Raw genomic sequence first — 26,398 nt, 5'->3', positions numbered from 1 at the left:
GAAATCAACTGGTTGTGGTTTCAACACATAAAAATAAATTAAAAAAAAGCCTCAAAGCGGCACGTGAATGAGGTCGGCGCCTCCTTGAGTTTTGAGCTGAAACCTGTGGTTACGAAACAAGAGAAAGGCCCGGCTTTCCACAGGATGGGCCGCGAAGGACTTTTCCTGGCTTTGTCAACCGAGGCCTGAGGTCATCACTTATAACAAACAAGCGCTGCCAGCTCATTTAAAAATCAAGGCAGGGAGTTCCAAATAACTCCTACCCACAAGTGGGCCTGCAACATTAAAAGTGACTAAGCTTTTACTAGATACAGAAGCCAAAATCATTCATGAAGAGGATTCTTTTTTTCTTTTTAAAAAGGAGTTGCCTGCAAAAGGAGATCACATCCAGCAGTGGTTATATGACAAATACAGTGCGAGTTCCTTCCCTGAAACTGTGGTTTGACGAGAAGTACGGTATGAATGAGATCATCTTAAATGCTCTGGTGAAAAAAATATGGTGGATATCTGCTGCCCCCAAGTGGCAGGAACATTCACTACATAGCAAACCAACTGGCACAGAAGTTCCTTATAATGTGTTTACTTTCCCTGGCAAGTCTGCTTAATGACAAGAGCTTCCTGAGGTGTGTGTGTGTGTGTGTGTGTGTGTGTGTGTGTGTGTGTGTGTGTGTGTGTGTGTGGCGGTTATAAGTCATGCTGATTAGCTTTACTTTTATGCCACATGGGTCTGTTCTGAATTATACAATTCTACGTGAGTCGATTAGACTAGGTTGTCTTTGTGCATTAAAAATACCACATATGATTATGATTTAATAGCAGGAGCGGGACAGATTTTAAGAAAACGTCACAAACTCCAGCAGCAGGTATTTCCAAATAAATTTATTTTGTTATTTATCCACTGTACAAAGCAAGAATGGAATCTTCTGGACACTGTCGTGACTGAGCTGGAAACACAGATGGACCATTAATTTCCATCAAAGAAAGAGAAAAAAATTACCTAGAGAGGGGAGGGAGAAACAAACAGTGACTCAGTTTGAGGTCACAACGAAAATGATCTTATTTCTTGTCAATATTTCCATTAACAACTGTGAGAACATGCGTCATCACGCTGCTGGGTTAAACTAATTAACAGAACATCTCTGTGATAATCAGATTGTGGGGCAGCTGAGACGTCGTACCACAGATCTACTCCAGAGCCTTGACGATGGCCTCGTTGGCCTCTATGCTGATCTGAACTTCCGCCCTCGCCGCCTCGTCGGATGCGCTCGCCATTTCGGACTGGGCCTTCTCCAGGTTGGCCCTGGCAGCCTAAAAATAGGCAGAAAAAAAAAAAGAAACAGAATGTGTGACAATGAGAAACAGAACAGGAAATGAAAATGGTGATTTAGTTTCGATGCAACATTAAACCGGTCCTCATCATCTGTTATCTGTCTAACTAAACAGCCTTGTTCAGACTAGCAGCTCGGTGTTTTTGGCACATCCACATGGATTTTTAGAAAGTCTGGACAGCAAAAAAACAAGACATGCAGCTTTTGCAAAATTGGATCCAAACCACCTATGGAGGAGGTTTGAAATGCAATTCCTGTTGGCTGACTTTGTCTGGTGCCCTGGGGGAATTCTGCATAGCAACGCTATTGTTTGGAGGGTGGATGCTTCCTCGTTGGAAAACCGGGTCATCAGCGTAACTACGTAGTTACTGACTCCTACATCGTTACCACAACAACAACAACCCCTGCAGATAGAGCGGTGATGTTTGGACAAACAAATCCGATCACATGCAAATAACATTGTGGACAGACCATCTTTAAGATCCGATTTGAGAAACAAATTGGATTTTCCTGCAGTCTGGATGTGAACGAAGAAGCCTCGGCCAGGCTGAAAATCATGTTATTCAGTAAAACAGCCTGCCAAGCTCGTCTTAAAAACCTTTTTCGGGGCCAACTTTGATGTGAAAGTCAGAAAAGCGAAGCTGAGCAACGACGAGTCAAAAGTGCGGACTAAGACGAGCGGAGAAAATCCCCACTGCCTCTTTGCTACGAAAGCTCCATTTGTCACGGCGGTGATTAGAAACGAGAAATGCCAAACGTAGCTGGGAGTTAAAGGTCTCCCAGTGGGGATTTGACACATCTGCTATAACTCAACAGTGACTGACCTTTCCCTCCTTATTAACAGCGTGGGCCCATGTGCATTTTCACCGCAGAGCCGAGGACAACGAGGAGAAAAATAACTAATTTACTGCTAAGGAGTCAACTTGACAGTGACACTGGCACTGCCCAAGGTCAAAGGCAGACGTCTCCGCACCGAGTGCATAATAACGCAGCCTAGCATTAACAAGACTGACATTTAAACAGGGGCTCAACACCGAGGTCCTAGTTCAACTCCTATCAGACGGAGAATCATCGGCTGGGAGGTGCTCATCAGCAGAGGGGATCAAAACGAGAGTAATTAATGCAGGCCTGGACAAATTGGATATGGACACCCATCGCACAAATGTCATCCGACTAAAAAGATCCATAAAGAATCGACTGACCCACACGAGACTTTGTGATGTCATCGTTTGTTAATAACCCCGCTAGATGTGAGTGAAAGTACAAGACGGCTTCAATTATTTCACATGTTCAGCATGTGACAAACAACATGCAACAATCTTGAGTGTGACAAAACCTCTCTGTACAGTTTGTGACAAAAATGTACTTCACATGTACTTCAAAGGGAAGATACTGGCTATCATTAATGAACTGATTAAGAATGACATCAATCCAAACACTGCAGGTTTCAACTTGACTCACACCATCAAAACAATATCAAAAGGAGAAATTCATCTTTTAGTTCGCCCACGTCGGCAGTAAATCAAAGTTCAGATGTATCGGCAGAACGACAGAGCTGCTCACGATTTAAATCACTCAAGGACGCAACGGGTACACACATAATTGCTGCAAGATCACTTCTGGTTTTGTGAAGCAGAGGTTAGAAGCAATTCAAAGTCTATTTTTAAATAGAACAAATGTGGGGGAAGAAAAAAAGACAACAAATTAAAAAAGGAATATATTTTAAATGCAATGGAACTAAAAGGAGATAAAAAGTTGAATTGGGATTCTCAAAAACAGGATTAAAGATGAAATATTATACTGACAATCATGCGGGAAGAGTGAACACACTGTTGTATAAAATACATGTCTTTGTTTTTAAGAAGGCTTCTCTGTGATATTCTGAATCTCAGTCCTTAAATTCAAAGGCTGCGTTCCGACTCGATAAATGCCACAAATATTGATCCCTTGCATTTATGACTACTACCTCATTAAAAACATGTAGTACTCGATCATCACAACCCATTACACAGTGATCAGTGCCATTAGCATGAGTCCAAACCATTAAAGTAAATACCGGGTTGCTCAAAAGCAAAGATCACCTCTAAAATATAAACCAATCAATTTACCCAGCATTAACTACCACTTCTGTTTGAGAAGTGCTTATTCTTTCTGGATTTGGGTTCATTTTTTTTATACCAATGTTTCCTTTTTATTGTGTTCCGTCCTGCTTTTCTGAATTGATTTTTCATTGTGATGTTCTCGTACATGATGCAGCACGTCACTATATTTAGCTGCTCCATTTGGATGACTACTCAGGGCTCCACGTTAACATCCAAAAGTGGTTTCCAGGCCGACAACCAGGCATCAGCTTGTGTCTGCCGGAAAACTGAAAATATGATTGCCATTTTCAATCACTTTATATTTTTTAGTAGTTAAGATATAACGCAGTTATACGTCATCTTATTATTAAAATGTGACATAAAGAATACACGTTTTTATTACAGCTACAAAACAAAAATTGTTGTTGTTTGTGTTTTATCTCATACTTTACAGTATTTGAATCTTTAGTGTCATCGGTTGACGTGTCCACCCTCAACTCCTGGTATACAAAATAAGAGTTGTGCACAGATCCCTCACAAATGTATCCAGCGATCAGTGGTTGCTTGTTAACCTTTCTCTCCCTTTCAAATTTGGTAATCTGGACCTAAGTGCTGATTCCCACCACAGATATTTGGGCCGTTCAGAATTAAAGTCTTGGATTGTGGATCCTTTAAGTGACACCAGCACCAACAGAGATGACCTTCAGTCTGTCTTGATTCTGCTTAGAGAGCTGAACCTCCTCTTGCATATAGCTGAAGAGACTGGGGTGCATGTCTTGCTATTTGCTGTCACTATATTTTTTTATATGTTACAAAAAGTGGTTGCCATTGATGGCAAGCAAAGGCCAAGAATTGGTTGGCAATTTCCTCAAACTGATTGCCAACCATTACTGTCGAGCGACTTGTGGGATAACCCAAGCTGAAACATCTTTCCCCTCTCATGTTTAAACGATGCTAAACACCATAGTGAATATAATTGTATGGATATAAGGCTGCATGGGAACTCTAGCTTCTCTCCCAGATCTACAATGCAAACTTTTTATCGTGGCACTCTCCGTCAGACCGTTCATTACATGCATTTCTTTTTTTTTTCCTCCACATATATTGTCTCAGCTCCTCCTATGTGAAGATTAATGTAGGCTTAAAAAACAAAAACATTAAATAGTGCAGATAATGTTGAAAGGGACGGAAACCATCTATTACAGTATGCAGAATTGTATATTATAATTTTTTTGATTTTGATATAAAAATGTAGATCTATTAAAAAGGGACAATAACTGTGTTGGTGTACACAATTAAAACTTAAAAAATATATTAGACAAATTCTTATTATCTGTTGGTATTTATGGTCAATCTGCCCGACATTTACTCAGACGGTGCTCTAGTTTGTATGCGAGTGGAGTGATCTTGACATTATACTCACAGCAATGTCCAGCTGGTCCAAAGCAGCAGCCTCCTCAACTAGCAGTTGCACTGAAGAATCAGCGTTGACTGTTACTGACCCGCTGCTCACTGCGCACACACACACACAACAGAGTAACTACACATGCCAACATACAGTCATCTTCACTGTGTTTTATAACCAATGATGCAATGTGCATTATAGAGCCAGGTCATCCTGCCTGCTTCTGTTCCACAGAGCACGCTCTCATCAAGGGTTTGATCATCTATGTAACTGTGTAGTCCGCCTACATTCTAAGTTTATCTATTCATTTTTTCCTGAAAAAAAAAATTGGAGGAACTCAATAATTGAACAAATAAACTGTGATTATTTTGTTGGCATCATATAACTACAGCTTCTTTGAGTCTGAGACGCAGACACATTGTCAAATCCAGGTGGACGGCAGAGCTATTTATTAGCTAAATTAGCTGCGGATAACTTAGCTTAACATGTGGAATGAACAACTCGTGTATTATATTTCAGCTTTTTATGAAGATAAATAACAAAACACTTAAATCAAAATGCGAGGGCTAGCCAGAAAGTGGTGGAGAAATCTGGTGATATCTAGAGTGACATCATTCTTTGACTAGTTATGAAGACCTTTATTGACTTTCACACAGAGGCCCATCGGAAAGAAAGACGAATATGAAATAGATGGTTATCTGATATTTTGGTTTCTTAGTTGAATAATGTCTAATAAAGCACTATTTGCCTACACATAGTTGCCACTGTTTGGAGGCATCAAAGGAATTTATTTAGGTTAAAGCCCTTCAGGTTAACTGACCTTAGTCATAAACTTTTCATGTTTTTGTAAAGTAATATCTCACCAAAGTATTTGGTAGCGGAGCCGTCGTCACTGTACACCGTGACGACACCGGGCCGGAGCACCTGCAGGGTGGGCACGTGGGCCGGAAGGATACCGAACGCACCGGTGAGCGTGGGCACGTCCACCTGTTTCACGTTGGCCCCGTTGAAAAACACCTGGAGAGTGGAGACAGCAGATGAAGAGATGATGCATTCACTGACTTTATGGACTGCCCTGCAAAAGTTCAACATTATGCAAAAGTGACTGATCATTACATTTACATTACAGTCATTTAGCAGACGCTTTTATCCAAAGCGACTTACAGTCAGTAGTATATTACATATCATTCACCCATTCACACACTGATGACAGGCTACCATGCAAGGTGCCACCATCAGACTCTAACTAACATTCATTCACATCCAGTCCACACCGATGGCAAGCCTTCAGGAGCAACTTGGGGTTAAGTGTCTTGCCCAAGGACACATCGACTGCCGAAGCCGGGTATCGAACCACCGACCCTCTGATTGGAGAACTACCTTGCTCTCCACTACGCCACAGCCTCCCCGATCACAGACAAGAGGACCAACAGTGACACAACCACTGTCTGTCACCTTTCAATTTACTTTTTTTATGCAAAATATTGCATGCATTTTTTGTTAAAAATGTATTTTTTTCAGGCTCAAATGCATCAGGTGTGCAGCAGAATGTGAAGTAGTCCTGCAGCACTGTGTGGAAGTGGACTCTGAGATCTAGAGGAACAGAGGAGCTTAGTAAAGAGACATGAACCTCAAGGTTAGAGAGCATACAACTGAGTCAATCTTAAGCTAACAACACACATAAGAAAACATATATATATACATATTTATACATATATATACAGACATTCTTTTCACAGTTATTGAACTGGACAAGAGGAATGTTTTGCTACTATGCTCTTCCACACAGCTGGTCAAAGACACTGAATGACAGCTAGCTTGACCATCGTTAGCAAGCTAAGCTAACTCGTTTAGTGACAGTGCACGAGCTTCCTGCACGCGTGCACGATGTAATTAATATCATGCATATCAATGATTACAAACCCACCTATTAGTACATATCTGCAAAATGACCCGGAGGCTTGTTATTTATGCAAATAACGACAAAAAACTAAAGTTAGCCGTGAAGCTAGCTGGGCCCATTAGCATTGACGGTGGCTAGCTCGGTTAGCTCACCTGTGTCGGGGAGGCGAAAGTGAAGGACATCTGCGGGGAACCGGTGACCGCCTCGGCGTAGCACCGAGCCTGCCGCAGCGTGGGGAGGGACCGGCGGAGGAATCTGGCTGCCATCATGTCGGAAAAAAATCAAAGTTTTGATTTAAAGCTTACGGGAATGACAGAGATCCTGGAGCCCTTGCGTGGAGGCAGTCGGTGTGCGCTTGGTAAGACAAGGACGTTCGAATCCTACCCATGAAGCTTTGCGGGGTGGCGCAAAGGATGCTGGGTAGTGTAGTCTTTGTTTGAATAAGACAGTTTAACATGGCTAAGCTTGATTATTGTGAATTTTAGTTGGTAATTTTAGTTATTTTTTTCCTATTTTGGTAGAGTATTTAACCCCAAGTAAGTTTTATGCATTTTTGGAAAATAAATAGAAATTTCACTGTCTGTTTCCGCTACTGAGTCGGAAATACATTTTTTTTTTTCTTTATAAGATAAGATAAGATAAGATAAGATAAGATAAAATAAGATAATCCTTTATGGGGAAATTTACAGGATTACAGCAGCATGAAATATTATATATAAAAATATTATATATACAGATAATAATTATTGTATTGTACAGTGTACACAGTGTAATAAACATACAGTGCAGGATAAATGTTATTATTGCAAATAAGATAAAATAAGATAATCCTTTATGAATAGTAAATAAAAAAAAAATAAAAAGATTAAAATAAGTATTATAAATAAGCAAATGAGCAATAAAAAAAAACAGTAGAGAATCCACAGTAACTGAAATATTATATATAAAAATATTATATATACAGACAGAAACTATTATAACTATTGTATTGTACAGTGTACTGCACAGTGTAATGCACAGTGTATTGCACAGTGTAATAAATGCTTATTATTGTGAATTAGTTGTGAATTTTAGTTGGTATTTTATTTTTTTTTTGCAGCATATTAAACCCAAGTAAGTTTTATGCATTTTAGGAAAAATAAATAGAAATTTCACTGTCTGTTTCCGCTACTGAGTCGGAAATACATTTTTTATTCTTTATAAGATAAGATAAGATAAGATAAGATAAGATAAGATAAAATAAGATAAAATCCTTTATTAGTCCCGCAGTGGGGAAATTTACAGGATAACAGCAGCATAGAGGATAGTGCAAACAAGAGACATAGTAAATAAAAAAAAACAAGATTAAAATAAGTATTATAAATAAGCAAATGAGCAATAAAAAACAGTAAAAAACAGTAGAGAATCCACAGTAACTGAAATATTACACATACAGACAGAAACTATTATAACTATTGTATTGCACAGTGTATTGCACAGTGTAATAACATGCTTGATTATTGTGAATTAGTTGTGAATTTTAGTTGGTCAATTTTTTTTTTTTGCAGCATATTAAACCCAAGTAAGTTTTATGCATTTTAGTAAAATAAATAGAAATTTCACTGTCTGTTTCCGCTACTGAGTCGGAAATACATTTTTTATTCTTTATAAGATAAGATAAGATAAAATAAGATAATCCTTTATTAGTCCCGCAGTGGGGACATTTACAGGATAACAGCAGCATAGAGGATAGTGCAAACAAGAAACATAGTAAATAAAAAAAATAAGATTAAAATAAGTATTATAAATAAGCAAATGAGCAATAAAAAAACAGTAAAAAACAGTAGAGAATCCACAGTAACTGAAATATTATATATAAAAATATTATATATACAGACAGAAACTATTATAACTATTGTATTGTACAGTGTACTGCACAGTGTAATAACACGCTTTGCACAGTGTATTGCACAGTGTAATAAATGCTTATTATTGTGAATTAGTTGTGAATTTTAGTTGGTAATTATTTTATTTTTTTGCAGCATATTAAACCCAAATAAGTTTTATGCATTTTAGTAAAATAAATAGAAATTTCACTGTCTGTTTCCGCTACTGAGTCTGAAATACATTTTTTATTCTTTATTTCAGCGGGGTTTTAACTTTAAAATAAGATAAGATAACATAATCCTTTATTAGTCCCACAGCGGGGAAATTTACAGGATTACAGCAGCATAGGTTATAGTGCAAACAAGAGACATAGTAAAAAAAAAAACAAGATAAAAGAAAAAGTATTATAAATAAGCAATAAAAACAGTAAAGAATCAACAATAACTGAAATATTATATATACAGACAGAAAACTATTATAACTATACTTGCACAGTGTATTGTATTGCACAGGTTTTTAGTGTCACATATAATATGTATATTTACATATAACATACAGTACCAGTCAAAAGGTAGGACACACCTTCTCATTCAATGGTTTTTCTTTATTTTTTATTTTCTTCTACATTGTAGATTAATATTATTGAAGACCTCCAAACTATGAAGGAACACATATGGAATTATGTGGTAAACAAACAAATGCTCAACAAACCAGAATATGTTTTATATTTTAGATTCTTCAAAGTTTGAATGAGAAGGTGTGTCCAAACTTTTGACTGGTACTGTATATATTATTAATTATTATATTATATTATTATATTCCTTTATTGATCCCTATGGGGGAAATTCGGGTGTTGCAGCAGCTCAACTACATAGAAACAGATAATAAATAAAACATATTATACAATAAAAATAAAATAAAATAAAAAGTATATCCACAAACTTTTGACTAGTACTGTAAATAAATATAAATATAACATTCTGGGAAGAGTAGCTCATTTGGGAAAAACTTGTATCTCCCACATTGTGAAAAGCAGAGATTATGTACATATATTTTTTTAATTTATTTTTTGGTGTATGAAACTACTGAGCTCTTTTCACCAGTAGATGGCGCCAAAGCGATGTGTAATTAACGACATGTGCAACAGATAGGGACCCACTCGTTTGGTCTGGTAGTTTTTGCACTGTTGCATGCCACTTTAATGAAATAAAATATATATATACACACACAGAGACAGGATAACAGACTTCTGAACCTGATGCATCACCATTTCCCCCCACATTTGCAATAGAGGAACTTCATACAGCTTATACAAAATTAATAAATAAAATTAAAAAAAAACAGATAATGCTTAAATCTGTTTTTAAAAAAATGAGGAAATATAGTTTTCATTCATTGAGACACTCAGGCTAATTTGGAAAAAAAAAACCTTCAATCACTCGGCCATACCTCACTCCTCTGGTCACGTGGTGCGCCTCTGACTGGGTGGTGGGCGTGTCTTAAACAGTGGGGTTTCATTCATAAATACTTTTAGCTTTAAAAAAACCCACATTAAAGTGTTCACAGAGGAGTTCCGTGTTATTGGCTCTGCCCCTCCAGCCCTGCATGGACCCGGCCAGTTGAGAAGGTGAGTGCTTATCTTTTATTTATTTTATTATATATATATATATATATATTTATTTTTTTATTTGCCGCATGCCTGCTCCTCAACCTTTCCAAGTCGTGAGCTACCTTCTCTATCGGTGACTGATGGAAATCATCAAAATGTCTTATTTATTAAAAATGTATCTGCTTTACATCCGTTTTTTTTTGTTGTTTTCTTTAAGTTCACTATCGGCTTTAATCTCTTGTCTCTTATTGCAAACGATCTTATCAGCCAAACCTCCATGAGGAAACAGTGACGAGGCTCATTATGTTGTTCCGGAGGGGAAACACACTGCTGTACCAAGCAATACAACAAAAAACCAAAAAAAAACAAAAAAATACGGTTTTCTTTTGTGCAACATTTTCCAATTTATTATTAAAACAGGTTATTATAATGTCCAATATTAACTATTGCATTCATATGTAGTTCCACGGACATAATGACGAAATTATAAAAAAAAAAAAAAGGATAATGGAAGCGAAACCGATACACAGAATAAAGGCAGTGATGCAGCTGGCATGGAAAGACGGAAAATGTGTTCAGCATGACGGGATGTGCCATGGCTGGGACCCCCGTGTGTCACCATCTGCTCAGCCAAGCCAGCAAACAGAGCAGTCCTCAGGGTTAGAGACACCATGGAAGTAAGACCATCAACTAAGTACCAGGCTGCAATGATTTCAAATGCTCATTTATTTATTTTTTTTACAAATATGGCTATTTCACCTAATATTTCTTAAAGCCTAACAACATAGGATCATTTTTTTTTTTTATCTGTGTATTAAACTGTGTTATTGCATTTAATAGTGAGGCATCTGTGTTGTGAGATTTCTTTAAAGATCATGTTCTGATGTTTGGTGTCATTCCCTGTGATGATGAAATATAGCATTTTCCCCATGATCATCACCACTAAAAGGGAAGTGATCCCAGTGATCTTTTTGAAGTGCACGTGTTGAATGCAGCAGGCACTTATGTAACGGCCAAACTTATTCACCCAAACTGAAATAAATTAACCAAAATAATCATTCTTCCGTGTGCTTGTCACCCAGCCATGCAGCTCTGCCATCCCGTCGCCTCGAGGCCGGGGTGAAAACTGCTGCTGCTGCTGCTGCTGCTGCTGCTCGGAGCTCGGTCGGCTGGTTGGACCGAGGTGGATGAGGATGCAGCAAGGGAGCTGAGGAGGGAGCCTCCTGAAACACACACACACACACACACACACACACACACACACACATACACACACACACACCAGAAGGCACACACATCCAGAGCTGCTGCTGCGCACTGCCCTCCATCAGGGTAAGACACTGGGCTGCTAGAAAGCAGGATGTGGTACAGCACTGCAAAAGGGAAGCATGCTGGTCACATCCTGATGGGTTTTGTTTTTTATTTTTATTATTTTCTTTTCATGCTTGGACGATAGATGCAGAGAGAGTTAGTCAGGTGGGAAGCAAACAGCTTGGCAGAAGCTTACAGGTTGTGGTGCTGAAGTTGAGTGCTGCAGTGACTGGCAGGAGAACAAGGAGCGCTGAGTGCTGCTGGCATGTTACTCCTACCCTGTTGGGTGAGTAGCTCTATCCAGGGTGTGTGTGTGTGTGTGTGTGTGTGTGTGTGTGTGTGTGTGTGTGTGTGTGTGTGTGTAGGAGTGTGTGTGTGTGTGTGTGTGTGTGTGTGTGTGTGTGGGCGTTTGGTGCATCAGTAGCTGTATTAATGACGATGATGTGTAGGAGCAAACGCATAGCAGCAGCGGTAGTGGAACTCAGCTGCTGGAGCCAGCGTTTAGTGAGAGCTGGTGTTTCTGTGTGTGTGTGTGTGTGTGTGTGTGTGTGTGTGTGTGTGTGTGTGTGTGTGTGTGTGTGTGTGTGTGTGTGTGTGTGTGTGTGTGTGTGGGATGTAGGTAGGTAGGTAGAGAGTCTTCAGGAATTACGAGGTGATGATTTGCAGCCGAGATGCTGGCATTTGCATCTTTCCGTGGGATTCGACACATGCGCACCAGCACACGCCGTACACACACACACACACACACACACACACACACACACACACACACACACACACGCACACATATAGTCAGTTTGTGCTTCAGGCTGTGAGATGATTTTTCTGCAGCATCTTCTATCATCTCATACAGCGAGTTATAAGACATCAGATATTAATAATGGACAGCAGAGTCTTGCTTTATTCCTGTGAACTCAGAGAAGTGTTGTTTTAGGTTTGGATTTGTTATTAACACAGTTAAAGAGCAGTATCTCTGGTGGCTGACTGTGTGTTTTGATGACCCGCTCTGGTAACAGTAATTTCCTCTGTGTGTGTGTGTGTGTGTGTGTGTGTGTGTGTGTGTGTGTGTGTGTGTGTGTGTGTGTGTGTGTGTGTGTGTGTGTGTGTTATCTCTAGGGGGACTCTCTAGTTGGCCTGGACCATGAGCAATGAGTCTACCGTCTGGAACATCCTACCAGAAAACTCCACAGTAAGTTTTCATTTCGCCACCGGCTTATCCTCAAACTTCCTGTGTATGTTAGTGCGTGCGTGTGTGTGTGTGTTAGTGTTTATAAGTGTGTGTGTTTGTGTGTGTGTTGTGTCCAGCTCCCCACCAGAACCATACTTTCCCCTCATATTCTCCTCTGGCCGATTGACTGGCTAATAGAGAACATCCTGACCTGGACCTAACATAATTAAATCTGTGATCTAATCTCGGCTTTAATTTCCCCCTCGCAGAGAAATTAAAATGTGACGTCGGAGTCCAGCGCTCATCAACACTCGCTGTTTCGTTCTCCCTCTGAGAGTTCAGCGCGACACTCTCAAGATCTATAGACACTCGAGGGTCTTCTGCCTTCTTTACATAACGGTGGTTGTCACGCCACTCTGGTACTCCACGAGAGAACAAGGCGTGCTGTTGTTCTCTTCTCTCCCACTCGTGTTGCCATCTATCATTCTATTTAAACCATTTCAATCCTACTTCTGTCTACAGCTGCACAAAGGAACTAGGGAGACCCATTTTTAGCTTTTTTTAATAACTGGATAAATAAGCCAAATTCAACATATTAAAGGAAACAAATAAATCAAGAAATGGGTGATTTAATAACAAACTCATCTAATATTGAATTCCACAACATTTATACGGCTAAAAGGAAATGTATTTGTTAATAAAAACCTAAATCTTGAAAACTAAACAATAATAATGAAAGATAATTACTGTCAGGATTTAAATTGTAAGTAGTTATTCATGTATTATGTCTGTGTTATTTTCTGTAATCATTTGACCATTTCATTTACTTACTCATTCAATAATTTATATGTTAATAAATCAAGTTAGGTTTGTGCTTCCTAGCTAACCGCTAGCTGTGAGCAGTGAACTCCTGTTTGCTTTAATGAATAATTGTGGACTCAAGTTCATGCAAATGTAGCGATTAATGCTTAACGCCACATAAATAATAGTATTGACAAAACGTGTACTAAGTGAGAAGGTAGATCAGTGAAAGACTTGGCTTTCTGTTTACGTGGGAGCTTAAGTGGTCAAATAAATAAAGTTTTGTCAATGAATAAAGAAGGAGATATTTCAAGATGTCCTCCTCCGTTGAAACATGTTCATCCAAACTAAACTAGCTGATCACTGGTTCTTCAGAGCCTCCACCGGTGCTCCTTGTGTGGTTAACTCACTCAGCTGCAGTCCTTCCTGTGACAGCGTTCCCTCAGCTAAGGTACACTGTAGACGGGTTAACAGCCCTGGCATTTATTGATTCATTTCACTGTTGCATTTATAGATTCACTTTATGCAGGTCGGCCGGCCGGTGGCTCTAAATCAATCTATTAAGCTGCTTGGTGTTACTGGGAAGGTAAAACAGCTGCTCAGTGAGGTGGTCAAATATTGGCTGGGGTTGATGTTACGGGGAGACGTTTCTCTAATTACATTATTGGCATATCATTTTTTTCTTTTTTTACAACTTTATTTAAGTCACATAATAATATTTATTATTGGTTGACGATGCAACACAACCTATACGTTTAACATATGAAGCATTTGTTCAAACTTTCATTTTTAAACAAATACAAAAAATGTGCAATATGACATCAGTTAACAAAGATTTGTTACATCAGAAGGTCAGAATAATAGTCACATTCTATCAATAATCGAAAAAATAAATCAAAAGTTGGAATTATTTGGTGGCAGAAAAAACATCTCTTCTTCTTAAGAGATAAACCAACGTCTTTTTCTGAACTACTCAAAATAACAATCCAGTTCAATATTATTATACTTAATCAGTATGAAATTTCCTTCGATAAAAAGCAAACAATACGAATAGCATACTTATGTCCCTCTGTCTTGCAAAAATGTCACTTCTGGATCTAAACTTGAATACAACTGTATATATATATATTTCATAAATGGGCTTATGCTGCATTCAATTTACCAAGGTATTCGGCAGTTGGAGCAGAAAATGACGTCACACCTTAGTTGACTGAGTTCCAGTCCAACACGTTTTACGACATGTTAGCCATCGTTTATAACGCCTTTTGGCAGTATTTCTTTCTATACAAACACCATAACATCATGTCCACAGGTTTAAGTTGGACAGTGCTGCATGTATGACTGATTTAATGAGACACAGGTAAGTGCTAATAAACAGCATATTACTACAGCTTTTTTTACTGTTGATGAGCGGAGCAGCTATGTTGGATTTTGTTGTTGAGGATGGTTGGGTTCATCGGACTTTCTCAGTCTGAAATCCGACTTCAGACGGCGTTCCAGCTGAAATCTGCACGACTTACTCATTCTGTCAGAATTCAAATTTCAGGCTTTTAGATCAGAAAATTCAGACTCTGAGTCGAGCGTACACGTGTTTCTACCTCTGTGCCTCGGCTCAGACAGGAGATCAGTTGATGCTTATGGGAAGCTTTCTTCTTTACTTAAGCTCTCCCTTTCAAAGCACCACACTTAAAAGTACAAAGTCAACACAGGAGGACACCTTCCTCTCTTCCTCTATCTACTTTACTTCCCCTCACCGCCCACTCAGGAATCATAGCTTTACAATTACCAGTGAACACACCTGTCGGTACAGAGCAATAAAGTCACATATGTAGCACTCTTTCACCGCAGACGTTCTACTGGCTCTAGTAGGAAAAGAACAGGTGTCTAATAATCTATCCCTCCATCTTCTCCCTCCTCTTTGTGTCTCTCAGGAGATCCCGTTCGAGGCCGAGGAGCAGCAGGATGGCTACGTGCTCCTCCTGGTGATCCTCTTCATCTTCCTGGTAGGAACGCTGATCTTCATCTCCGTCTTCCTCATCGCCTTCCGTCGCTACTGTCGGGGATGGCCATGCTGTGAAAGGTGCGATGCAAGAAAAAAAAAGACACCTTACACCTTGCATTTTAGCTCTTCGGCCTCATGCAGTGCGACTTCTTTAGAGTTTAACACTGTTAGCAACAAACCGTAAGGAGCTACATGAAGGGTGGACTTTATAAAAAGCAGAAGCTGCACAGTTTAATAACTTATAAAATTATTATATATTATGTTGTTTCCTGGTGCTTCTGTTATTTAATCCCTCAACACTTCTCCTGCGCAGTCAAAAAATACTAAAGATTATTTTATTCACATGTTGACGGACAACATGAGGGAAATTTATTTTCTCCTGGATTATTATCGCAGTTTTAAACAGTTTGAAACACGTGGTTTAATGCTTTGAATGACAGTAAAACCAAAGAAAGAAGATAAAAAAGTAATTTGTAAGGTTTAGACAACAAAACCACTTGGCTAGGTTTGATAAAAAATCATCATGGTTGGGAATTATATTCTACGGAATTGACACAAAACAAAACAAAAACGCAACAAAAGTACTTGGTTTAGGCAACACAACTACTATATGACTATGTTAAATCTACAAAAGTACTTGCACATGGGACACAAATAAGAAAGACCCTTGCTTTCTTATTTGAAGCTTATTTATAATAAAGGCTTAATTATTACTATTATTATTATTTGTGCTAACTCAAAAGCAAACGTAATCAACGCCAACATTTGTTTCCCTGGAAATGTTATTCCCCATGCAGTTCTGTTGTATATGAACGTAATTTTTAGGAGACAGTGCATAATAGATGAGGCTCATTCAGTTGAAAACAGAGCTAACAACTTCCTGTGAAATCGTCTGCTTTTGCTCCATTCAGTGAATCCCAAACCCATCTCCAATTCCAATAACAGACAATGATCCATTAACTAAATGAAAGCATCTAAAGCTGTACTGCAGTAGTCAGTAGAAACCATGATGTAACCCCAAATAAACACGTTAATCCAGGACAACATGCTGCTTCCACTTATGAAACATGTCAGCTGTTTGAGTGTCAGATCCCCCCCCCGTTGGAGGCTGTTATGAAAACACCTCGCTGGAAACACATTCAGCATTCAGGCTCATTAATTTGTGATTCATATGTGTTTATTCAGCAGCAACATGGCTACCCCTCCAGACGCTTTGTCCCCCTCCACAGCAGCACGCATCATCAAGTACACTTGAATATATGAGAGCGCACCAGCTAGATGCAGATAAACACAGAGAGCACAGAGAAAAGGCGAGGCTTGCAGGGGGAGAATCGAGCAGACTGGTACAAATGATGAGTGTAATGAGATTTCATAGCAGCCATCGGCAGTGATTAATCTCGCATCGCAAACCCAGCCCTGTGTGTGCAGGGGGAGTACACACACACACACACACACACACACACACACACACACACACACACACACACACACACACACACACACACACACAATGTGAGGAAGCGGGAGCCACAGAGGAAATGAAAGACAAGAAGAAGCACAGATCTGGGTGGACGGAGAAATCCCTCAAGTCAATTCACACCCACACACACACACACACACTCTCACAAGCACTAACATGCAGCTCATATCTCTGCACAAAGAAATCAGATGGAGAGAAATGTCGAGGAGGAGCTTTCAGTTTCTTTTTTTCCCCCACATCTTAATATAAATTCTGAGCACGAAGAAGCTTGTTCGAATCAGCGTCAGTTAAAGAAGTTGAAAACACGAAGGTTTACAGAAGATACTAAAAGAAGCGTACATACTCTGTCCCCTAAACAATGTGACCTTTATCCTGCCTTCTCCCTGGGCTCTTAAAGATGAGTGGAAGCATGCATTCAATAAAGCACCACGCTTTATCAGTCCAAGAGCTCCCCTGGCTCTGAGGGTTATCAAGTTACCGGCAAGGATTAAGGCCCTCATTGATTATACATCCAGTCCTATAGGCTCGTCCTTATAGTTGTCTTGCAGCTGTGTTTTTAAACGCAGAACAGAGAAGTCAAACAGTGATGAAGCTGATCGTAAAGCCTTGTTCTGCCTGCGTCTGCGGGGTTTTGACAGATGAAAGACAGACTTTGGGAATAATCATGTCACGGCATTGATCTGAATGTTTCTGTGTCCCCCAGGGCCAGCGATGACCCTGAGAAAACCAACACCACCTACGTGGAGGAGTCTCAGCCCACCCATGGTAAGAGGGGGAAAAAAAGGACAAAGAGGGAGCGAGTGATGGGGGGGGGCAGATAAAGAGGCGAGTAGCTGAGAGAGGGGGAGTAATGGAGACGGGCCGGCTGGGAGATGGAGGGATTGGATTGTCGGGAGTGGGGATATTTTTATCGCGTCAGCACAAATGTGTAATGTCTAAACCATTAAAATATTGTGATCTCGACCCAATTAGTTTAAGTAGCTTTGCCACTCCTGGAATGCATTTTGACATTTTGGGCCCAGAGAAATGTCCCTGATGCAAAATGATTTATTAAAAGGAATCGCTTCACTTTGGCATCAAATTTGCTTTTGGAAGGCTTTTTGTTCAATATTTCAGTCAGCAGTTTGCCAAATTAACATTATCATCCTCCACAGAGGTGTCTGAACATCAGACGCTTCACTTCAAACTCTTTAAAATCATTTTTTGGGGTATGTTATGCCTTCATTATAGGTCTCCGGCAGGACTGCGGATGTTGTATATCCCTATATCACCAGGGAACAACAGACTTTAGGAAGAGCTATGGTACTCTTATGATATATTAGATGAATCATCACCTATTATGTGGCATTATATTAACATGCACATACAAAATGTGGAAACAACAATAGTAGAGCCTGGTTGCAACAACAAGGATTATTTTTAAACCTAATTAAATCATGTCGCACCAAACTCTTAAACTATCTTAAAATAAGGAAAGATAAACATTTAAGCCTTTTAAATGGTTAAGTTTTTACTGTAAACCCAGATTAAATTAAATTCTGTTCCACCAAAACTTTAAACTCATGCAATCCGGTATTAACTTTAAACCTACACTTGAGAAGGTTTAACTTTTGAATTGGCTGCTTTTTGGAGATGGTTTGAACTAAATAATCCAGTTCAGGGACAGACTCCACACAATTGAGTTTTATGATGTTGCTGCTGAATTTCTCTCAAGATACCAGTTCATCATGGAAACTGTAATGAAGCTGAACAGAAAGATTGGACAATACTGTGAAAAAGTTTTTTTAATCTTCTATTATGGCCAACAAGATTCTCTCAAAGGAGCATGAATTAGAGATTCTCTGCCGACCCATCATGTGTATAATTAGGCTACGTAACTGACTTTTAAGATAGCTAGTTAGAAAACAATGTAAGCAGCCAGAATTGAAAGGTTTCCGCCCCTCTTTTAGATGCCCACACATTTCTATATTTATTTAATTTAATTTGGGTAAGAAATCATCTCCATAATGATTAAACTCTATTTAATGTTGGTTTAAACTTGGATTTATTAAAGAAAGATTATTTTTTATTTGGGCAACTGATCTCTGCTTAATTTAAATCTGTATTTCCCCTTTTTACACCTAGTTCTGATAACTAATTAGAACCAATCTGAGACTCTACTGCTAACATGCGCACAGTGACAATGCTAGCATGCTAAAGCTAAAACATGTTTACCATGTTCACCATCTTAGTTTAAGTGTTTTTGCAGATTTTTGTTGTTATATTCAACTGATATACAAAAGAGTATAAAGTCAGGAGATCGTCACAGTCAGTAGGCTTCATCCTCTGGGGACCATGAATGTTGTTGAGATGTTTCAATCTGAAGCAGATTCACCAACATTTCCATCCCTAAAGCCGCGTCACTATCATGGCTGAATATTCTGATTAACAATAACCTCCCGCTCTTCCTCCTCTGGTAGAAATCACCATCAGGGTGGATGAGTCCGACTGCCTGTCCATGGCGAGCTCTCACGACCAGGAGACCGAGCGCTTCCTGTCCACGGGCACCATGGGCCGCCGCGTCTCCTTCAACGAGGCCGCGCTCTTCGATCACGGCAAGAAGGCGCAGGAGAAGGGCCGCAGGTTAGAGAGCCGACCAACACGGAGGCGCACATTTGCAAATGCTTTTTTATTCAGTGTTCAACTCACATTAACGTCAGTGCACTCTCTCTCTGTGATGAAAGGATTCACATGTTTAGCTGTGTCCATCTCTCCTCTATGTTAGTTTAGGGTTAAGAATAAATTGTGTGCATTATGAAGGCCGTGGACACAAAGAGCTCTCAACCCTTCTCCTTATTTCACTGCCCTACTTTTCTCTTTAAACCGGGAGCCTTCAAAAGGAATTGTTCTGCGGGGCTAAATGCAGAATAAAGTGCAACTCTGATGGTTCGGAAGTCAGACACTTCCCCATGGCGGTCTGCCTCTTGTGCAAGGATAAGCGTCATGGTTTTTTACTTATCCAGAGTGAATGCGACTTGTGTCTCACATTGAGAGGATTTTATCGCTTTTTATTTGAAGACGACATAGCGTAGAAAGTGAGTCTTTTTTGGATTATAAAGCAGGTCTAGATGCTCTATAGATACTGTGAAAGTATCAAAACACTTAATCCACGGAGAACACATGTCATATTAAGAAGGGCTTAAAGAGCCAGGCACAAAACGGAGCGATTAAGACAGAGGGTGAATACAGGTTTACTCCATAGACGGTGTATATTATAAGAAGGCAAAGTCATCCTGACGTCACCTATTGGTTTGTCGACTGTGTTTTTGAAGCCACAAATACGGTATTTTGGCCATCGCCATCTTGTTTTTTTGCAATCAGTCAATGGAAGTGACCATTTTACGACTGCAGATGAGAGACGTAGAGATGGTGTACAGCTGTGGTAGCGGCCTGTCAATCACAAGTAAAGCAGATCTTGCTTTATGGTCTGTTTTTGCCCTAAATGGGACCATCATTTTCTAAATGGACATCATGATGAAGTGAGGAAGACTTGAAACTAGAGATTGAGACAATAAACTCATGTTTACAATGTTTAATGAGGTAAAAAATAAATGAGAAGTAGGGCCATTTTCCTCATAGACTTCTATACAATCAGACTACTTTTTGCAACCAGATGAGTCGCCCCCTGCTGGTCAGTAGAAATAATGCAGGTTATAAGCACTTCCTCATTGGCTGAACACTTTTCAGAACCGGAAGTTGCTGCCTGATTTATATACGCAGACAAAAGGGAAAATATAAAGTGTTTTTTGAACATTGAATTATGTTCTGGTAAAAAAAAAAAAAAAAAAATACCAGTATGAACCTGAAAATGAGCATGATATGTCTTCTTTAACTCTATGTTGTTGTCTCCAGGTACACTCTGACCGAGGGCGACTTTCACCACCTGAAGAACGCCCGGCTCACACACCTCCACATCCCTCCACCTGGCCTCAAGATAGTCACTATCCACGAGTGCGACTCGGTCGAGAACAGCATCACCATGACGACGCGCCCCGTCGCCAAGTCATCCCTTTCCATCTTCCAGGTGACGGCCTTTTAGCCTGCTTGTCTTGTCTTGACTGGGGTTAATTAGAAAGTCGGGGCCAAAAAAAATATGTATCAACCAAACGCAGGGATCAGAGATCTCTCTGCCTGATCATTTAAACAGGCTGTGCACATTGATTTCCTATTCAGATGTTTAATCACTGCTGCAAAGCTGGCAGCTGGAGAGAGGATCTGGACATGATAATCATTCATAGCCTTCACGTAAACACGAAAACAAACTTTGGAAGCGGAGCTACAGGGCATGGCTCTATTTGTACTATTCTGAATAACTGGATTAATCATCAGAGCTTTGCAGCAAACACACATGTTCAACTACTGATTTAAAAAAAGAGATCATTTTATTTGTGTGTGCTTTCCCTTCAGCCGATGCTGTGCCCTCTACCACAAACAGCGTTGACCAGCCTGAGTGTCAACCCCAGCTGTGCCCTCCCCGGAGACGCTCTCAACTCCGTGGTGGACACCAGCTTCAGTGAGAACACCATTTCTCTCAGCGCTAAAGAGCCCATCTCCAGCTCCGTAAGTCGCCTCCAACTGCTGTGACAGTCACGATGACTATACATCCTAAATTTGGCATGCCAAGTGCAAATATTTTACAACTACTGTGAGTGTGCATACAAATGACCTGTAAGAGCTCATGTTTTGGAAAAATGCAGTGTGCAAGAAGTGTTAATCATTTGTAGAGTGATGCATTTTCTGAATATAGTCACTCAGTACACCAAACGGCTATTAAAGCAGCCAACCAGTGAATCATACAAAAGGACTTCAGAGGGTCACGGAGCCTGAGGGAGGACCGACAACAGTGATGGTTGATGGGTAAACAAGGAGGCCTGTGTGGAACATCACTGTCAGAGAGGATTAAACACACACCGCCAGTCTTGGCAGGTTTTCTTTTCTGACCGCGTCTCTCTCTCTCTCTCTCTCTCTTTCAGATCGAGTTGATGGCAGCGGGGCCCCGGGGCCGAGGCAGCAGTGTCAGTGTCGGTGAAGGGGCCGCGGTGAGGAGCGGCGGTGCCACTCATGCTGCCGGTGGCGGTGGAGGAAGCCAGGGGCCCGTGCTGCAGTTCTTCACCAAACTGCGGCGCCATGCCAGTCTGGAGGGGGCCAGTCCGTACTTCAAGATCAAGAAATGGAAGCTGGACAGCAGCCAGAGAGCCTCCAGTCTGGACACCAGAGGTAATGGATCCCTGATATATATATATATACATCAGATAGATGTTCATATTTTTAGAAACAATCTGTGCCAATGCAGCAGGGAGGTTCTCGTAACTGAGAAAATAAAGTTGTCGTCCTGGCAGTTTCTTTCTTCGATGTATTTTCTTCTATTTATTTAGTATTTCTGGTAATACTCCCTTGTGGTGAACAGACAACAGTTAAGCATGGGGCTCCAGCAACCAACTGTGTGATGCCTTTTGGCTGCTGAGACTCAGATATACAGCCAGACACACACACACACACACACACACACACACACACACACACACACACACACACACACACACACACACACGCACACGTATGACACAGATGGCTCAGTGACGTAAAGTTTGGTCTTCCAAGTCAGTTTGAGCCTCTGAGTAAACCCTCCCTGCCGATCCCCTTTTATCCTATACACACACACACACACACACACACACACACACACACACACACACACACACACCTACACCCACACCACACACACACACACACACACACACACACACACACACACACACACACACACAGTTCTCCCTGTGCTTCCTAAAGGCTCAGTCCTCCGATCCCTCCAAGGTACCGAGAAGAAAGTTCGCAAAATCCCCTCAGAAACCAGAACAGTTGATGGGAGCTTTCTCCTGAATTAAGTGTCCCTTCCCTCCCGCCTGCTGTTAACACACAAAACATGTTCAACTCACTGCTCCCCCCCCCCAGGCTCTCCCCAAGAGGAGACAGTTCCAGCGTCAGCGAGCCGCCAGCGAGAGCATGGACCAGGACGACAACGACGCGCACCACATCGACCTCATCCAGTACATCGCCCGCACCCAGGACGCCGCCTACCGTCCCAGCAACCCAAAGTCACGCCTCCTCTCGCCTCCCTCCACACCACCCCCCTCCCTCGGCAGGTATCTTTAATTCCCTTGCCATTCATCTCGTTCACTGCTTTGCTGCCTTGCACTCATTTCTTTACTGTAGCTGGAAAAACGTTTCTGGAGATGTTATACAGCGAGATACGGCTCTAAAGTCCCAATTCTTCACCACTTTGCTTGAGAATAAAAGTGCTTTTATGACCAGAGAAACCCTAAAGTGGTTGTTTTAACATGCCAGGTGAGCAGGGATACAATAACATTTTAAATGAAAAATACAGAAAAGGACGTTTTAAAACAGTCCTCTTTTCGATCCCATTTAATTCAATCAAAACACAACATGCTGTGTAACTACTGTGTAAATAAATACTATTTAACCGCAGGCTGATTTGTATGTAATGAGATCCCTGTAAACAAGAACCACTTTTAGGATTTCGGAGACAGATGTAGGGGATTCCCAGAGTGCACTTTTTTTATTTTCTTTGGAGAGTGAAATGGAGAATCAGGACTCTGGGTTTATACTGGCATAGGAAACCATTCCATCGCTGACATGGTTCGGATAATGTCATGAAGGTCAAGGGTCACTGGGATTTTTTTTATTTTAAGTTCGCAACTATAGCAACGCAGATTCCGCCCAATATATTAGTTTATAAACAAAAATAAACAATCTGCTTTGGTAGCATTTTTCCTTCACTGACTACGAGATTAAATCAATATTCCCTGTGTATGTTTGTTGTTGAAATCGAAAGCAATTTCCTGGAAGCCGCGGTGCTCCTGCTGGTATCACTCTAGTAGCGTTTCTTCCATTATGTATGAAAGTGAAAGCAAGGGGGTTTCTGGGAATTATCAAGCACGCATGGCATCAGTATTCAGCTGAATTCAGTTTGAGGACATGCAACTGCAGCCATTGCAAGTCATGAAAACCATTCTGTGCGGTGTGAACACAGCCATGTGTCAGGTGAATGTGTTATTCAGGGAAATGCTCTGACACTGATGCTTGTTTTTCGTGTCCCCTTCTTTCTCTCCTAACTATTTTTTCGTTTTTTTATGTCGTCTCTCCACACCTGTGTGCACGCTACAGGGTAGAGGTAGAGGTGATGGTGGAGCCCAGCTGCAGCCATGGAGGACCAGGGGTGATTGGCCTGTCCCCTGATCCCCAAGACGAAGCACTGTCCCTGCCAAGAAGGGAAGGTGCAGACCCCCCGGATCCCCAGGACCCCCAGTCACTTTACAAAGACATCTGGACCCTTCGCGCATCACTGGAACAATACGCCGCCTCCGACCAGAGCAGCAACACTGACAGGAACTCCGTCTGCAGCGATGTGGAAAGCGTGTGTTCGCTGGGCGGGCGCACGGAGACGGAAAGAGGAGGCGTCCCCAGCTACCCGTCCCAGGATATAGGGGACGAGGCAGAGGGTGGAGAGGGTGGAGAGGACGACAAGGACGACAAGGGCGTTACGATGTATATGGAGGAGAGGTTTGGGGCGAAGGAGGGAAGGAGGAGGAAACAGGGAAGCACGGATTCAGAGCGAGGGAGCAGCGACGGCGAGACGGGGAACCGTAAATTGCTGCAGATGGACAGCGGCTACGCGTCCATCGAGGCTCCATCACGCGGTCCGGAAGACCTGCGACTGTTTGGGAACGGCAGCGGCAGCCCGAAGGACAGAACTGCCCACGAGAAACGTCACCACTTTACCAACGCGGGGCGAAGCGGCACCGTCGGTGAGAGCTTCGAGACGCATCTCCTTGAGGAGGAGCTGGAGGACGAGATGCTGTTGGGCGCCAGCGGAGGAGTTTCCATAGAAACGGGTGCCGGTTCACTGAGCTGGTTCCCGTACGGTCAGATGCTCACACCTCGAGAGGCCGCGCAGCCTTCGCCTTCGACTTCGACTCAACCGCCGCCTCTGCACCGGCGAGACTACAGCATAGACGAGAAGACGGACGCCCTCTTCCACGAGTTCCTCCGCCACGACCCTCAGTTCGACCAGCAGGAGTCGCCGCTGAGGAAGCACCGGTCCCGAATCCACCTCCGCAAGCAGTGGCAGCGTCACAAGCAGTGGAGCGACCCCGGCGTCAGACACCTCCAGACCTCCTTGGACCGACACCGGACTCCGCTCAGAAGGGGGGACAGTGTGAACTACCCTCTGGACACGAGCTACCACAGCACACTCCCCCGCATCGTCAGCACTCCCGACGAGGAGACCAGCGAGGGGACGGGCAGCACTCCTGACACTCCAAAGGTAGAGCCGACGACTACTCGGAGAGGGGGCGAGGACAGGGAGCAGGGCATCTCCGTCAGAGACACTGAGGACAACTCCTCCTCTTCCACACTACATCTTCATCCCTCCGCTGGTCACCACGACCCTCAGGAGGACAGCAAACAGCCCGCGCTCCCTCCCGAGCCCCCGGACGAACGCTCTCCCCCTCATCTGCCCGACTCCTCAGGCTACGGCCCGCAGACCATCACAGCGGAGCTCGCAGACAAACTGACCGCTAACCTGGATGACAGGCTGTACGCGGGCCTCCGCAGGACCAAGGACACCGGCGCCGAGTGCGTGACGGTGACGGCGACGCGCACTTCTCCGGACCACAGCCCAGTGTAGCAGGGCTCCAGTCGTCCTCCTCGTCGTACACACTCCTGCTGATACACACTTTCATTTCGGTTTCCTCAGTTTTGTCGTCTCTCTGTGTAAAGCTTGAATGGTGTGTTGAATGGAAAGTGTGCTTTGAATCATCTCACATACAGCTGATCCACCAGAAAATGCAGCTAGCCTCTCTTCATTGCCGTTACAAAGCTGTTCAGTGTTGCCATTTTTTTGCTTTTTTTTTTTTTTTTTGTGATGAAAAAATATCCAATGCAAGATAATAGACAAACAGAGCTAACATATCAACAAAGGACGTGCTTTTAGTAATAATTGTTTCTTCCATTAATTGTTTCTGTGTCTGTAGTCTGTGTGCATCTCTGCCTTCCTGTCTCTGCTCTCCAGTTTGAATAACTGAAGCCGATGTGGCCTCAGTGCTTGTTGATCCACTGTGAAACCAGGTGCTATTAGATGAGGAGAGAGCTTCAGATCTGGACGCAACAGCGAGTCTTTTGATCATGCATTAGTGGAAAATAAGCAGTTTTATCACTATTTATGAGCTAGAAAATTATTTAAAATACCTGAATAGTTCATGAAAGCTATCTGAGGCAAATTTAAAGGGACAGTTCACCCCAAAAAAATCATAAATACTCGTGTTCCCTCTCACCTGTAGTGCTATTTATCCGTCTAAATTGTTTTAGTGTGAGTTGCAGAGTGTC

At 41.8% G+C, this 26,398-nt stretch overlaps 2 protein-coding genes across 3 annotated transcripts; one reads left to right on the top strand and one right to left on the bottom strand.

Annotated features, from left to right (window-relative positions):
- Positions 1-859: 859 nt before the first annotated feature.
- Positions 860-7,109, bottom strand: atp5f1d (ATP synthase F1 subunit delta). Of its 2 annotated transcripts, XM_054602758.1 has the most exons (5): positions 6,870-7,109; positions 5,678-5,831; positions 4,833-4,921; positions 1,179-1,308; positions 860-997 (listed from the first exon to the last, which is right to left on the bottom strand). In XM_054602758.1, exons 1-4 carry the CDS (start codon positions 6,984-6,986, stop codon positions 1,186-1,188), a joined length of 483 nt encoding a protein of 160 aa, XP_054458733.1. In that variant the 5' UTR covers positions 6,987-7,109; the 3' UTR covers positions 860-997; positions 1,179-1,185. The 2 variants fall into 2 exon arrangements, with proteins under 2 accessions (XP_054458733.1, XP_054458732.1); XM_054602757.1 differs by having other exon boundaries at positions 860-1,308.
- Positions 7,110-11,473: 4,364 nt separating this feature from the next.
- Positions 11,474-25,878, top strand: cbarpb (CACN subunit beta associated regulatory protein b). The gene is made up of 10 exons (XM_054603287.1): positions 11,474-11,524; positions 12,620-12,692; positions 15,404-15,552; positions 17,658-17,719; positions 19,414-19,576; positions 20,846-21,017; positions 21,401-21,553; positions 21,967-22,214; positions 22,951-23,136; positions 24,179-25,878. The coding sequence occupies exons 2-10, from the start codon at positions 12,645-12,647 to the stop codon at positions 25,698-25,700; spliced, it is 2,703 nt and encodes a 900-aa protein (XP_054459262.1). The 5' UTR covers positions 11,474-11,524; positions 12,620-12,644; the 3' UTR covers positions 25,701-25,878.
- Positions 25,879-26,398: the final 520 nt, after the last annotated feature.

This window comes from Anoplopoma fimbria, chromosome 8, assembly GCF_027596085.1.
Source record: "Anoplopoma fimbria isolate UVic2021 breed Golden Eagle Sablefish chromosome 8, Afim_UVic_2022, whole genome shotgun sequence".
In the NCBI taxonomy this organism is placed as follows: Eukaryota; Metazoa; Chordata; class Actinopteri; order Perciformes; family Anoplopomatidae; genus Anoplopoma; species Anoplopoma fimbria.
The sequence above is the reverse complement of the archived record's forward strand: the minus strand, read 5'-3'. Positions and strand labels throughout refer to the sequence as shown.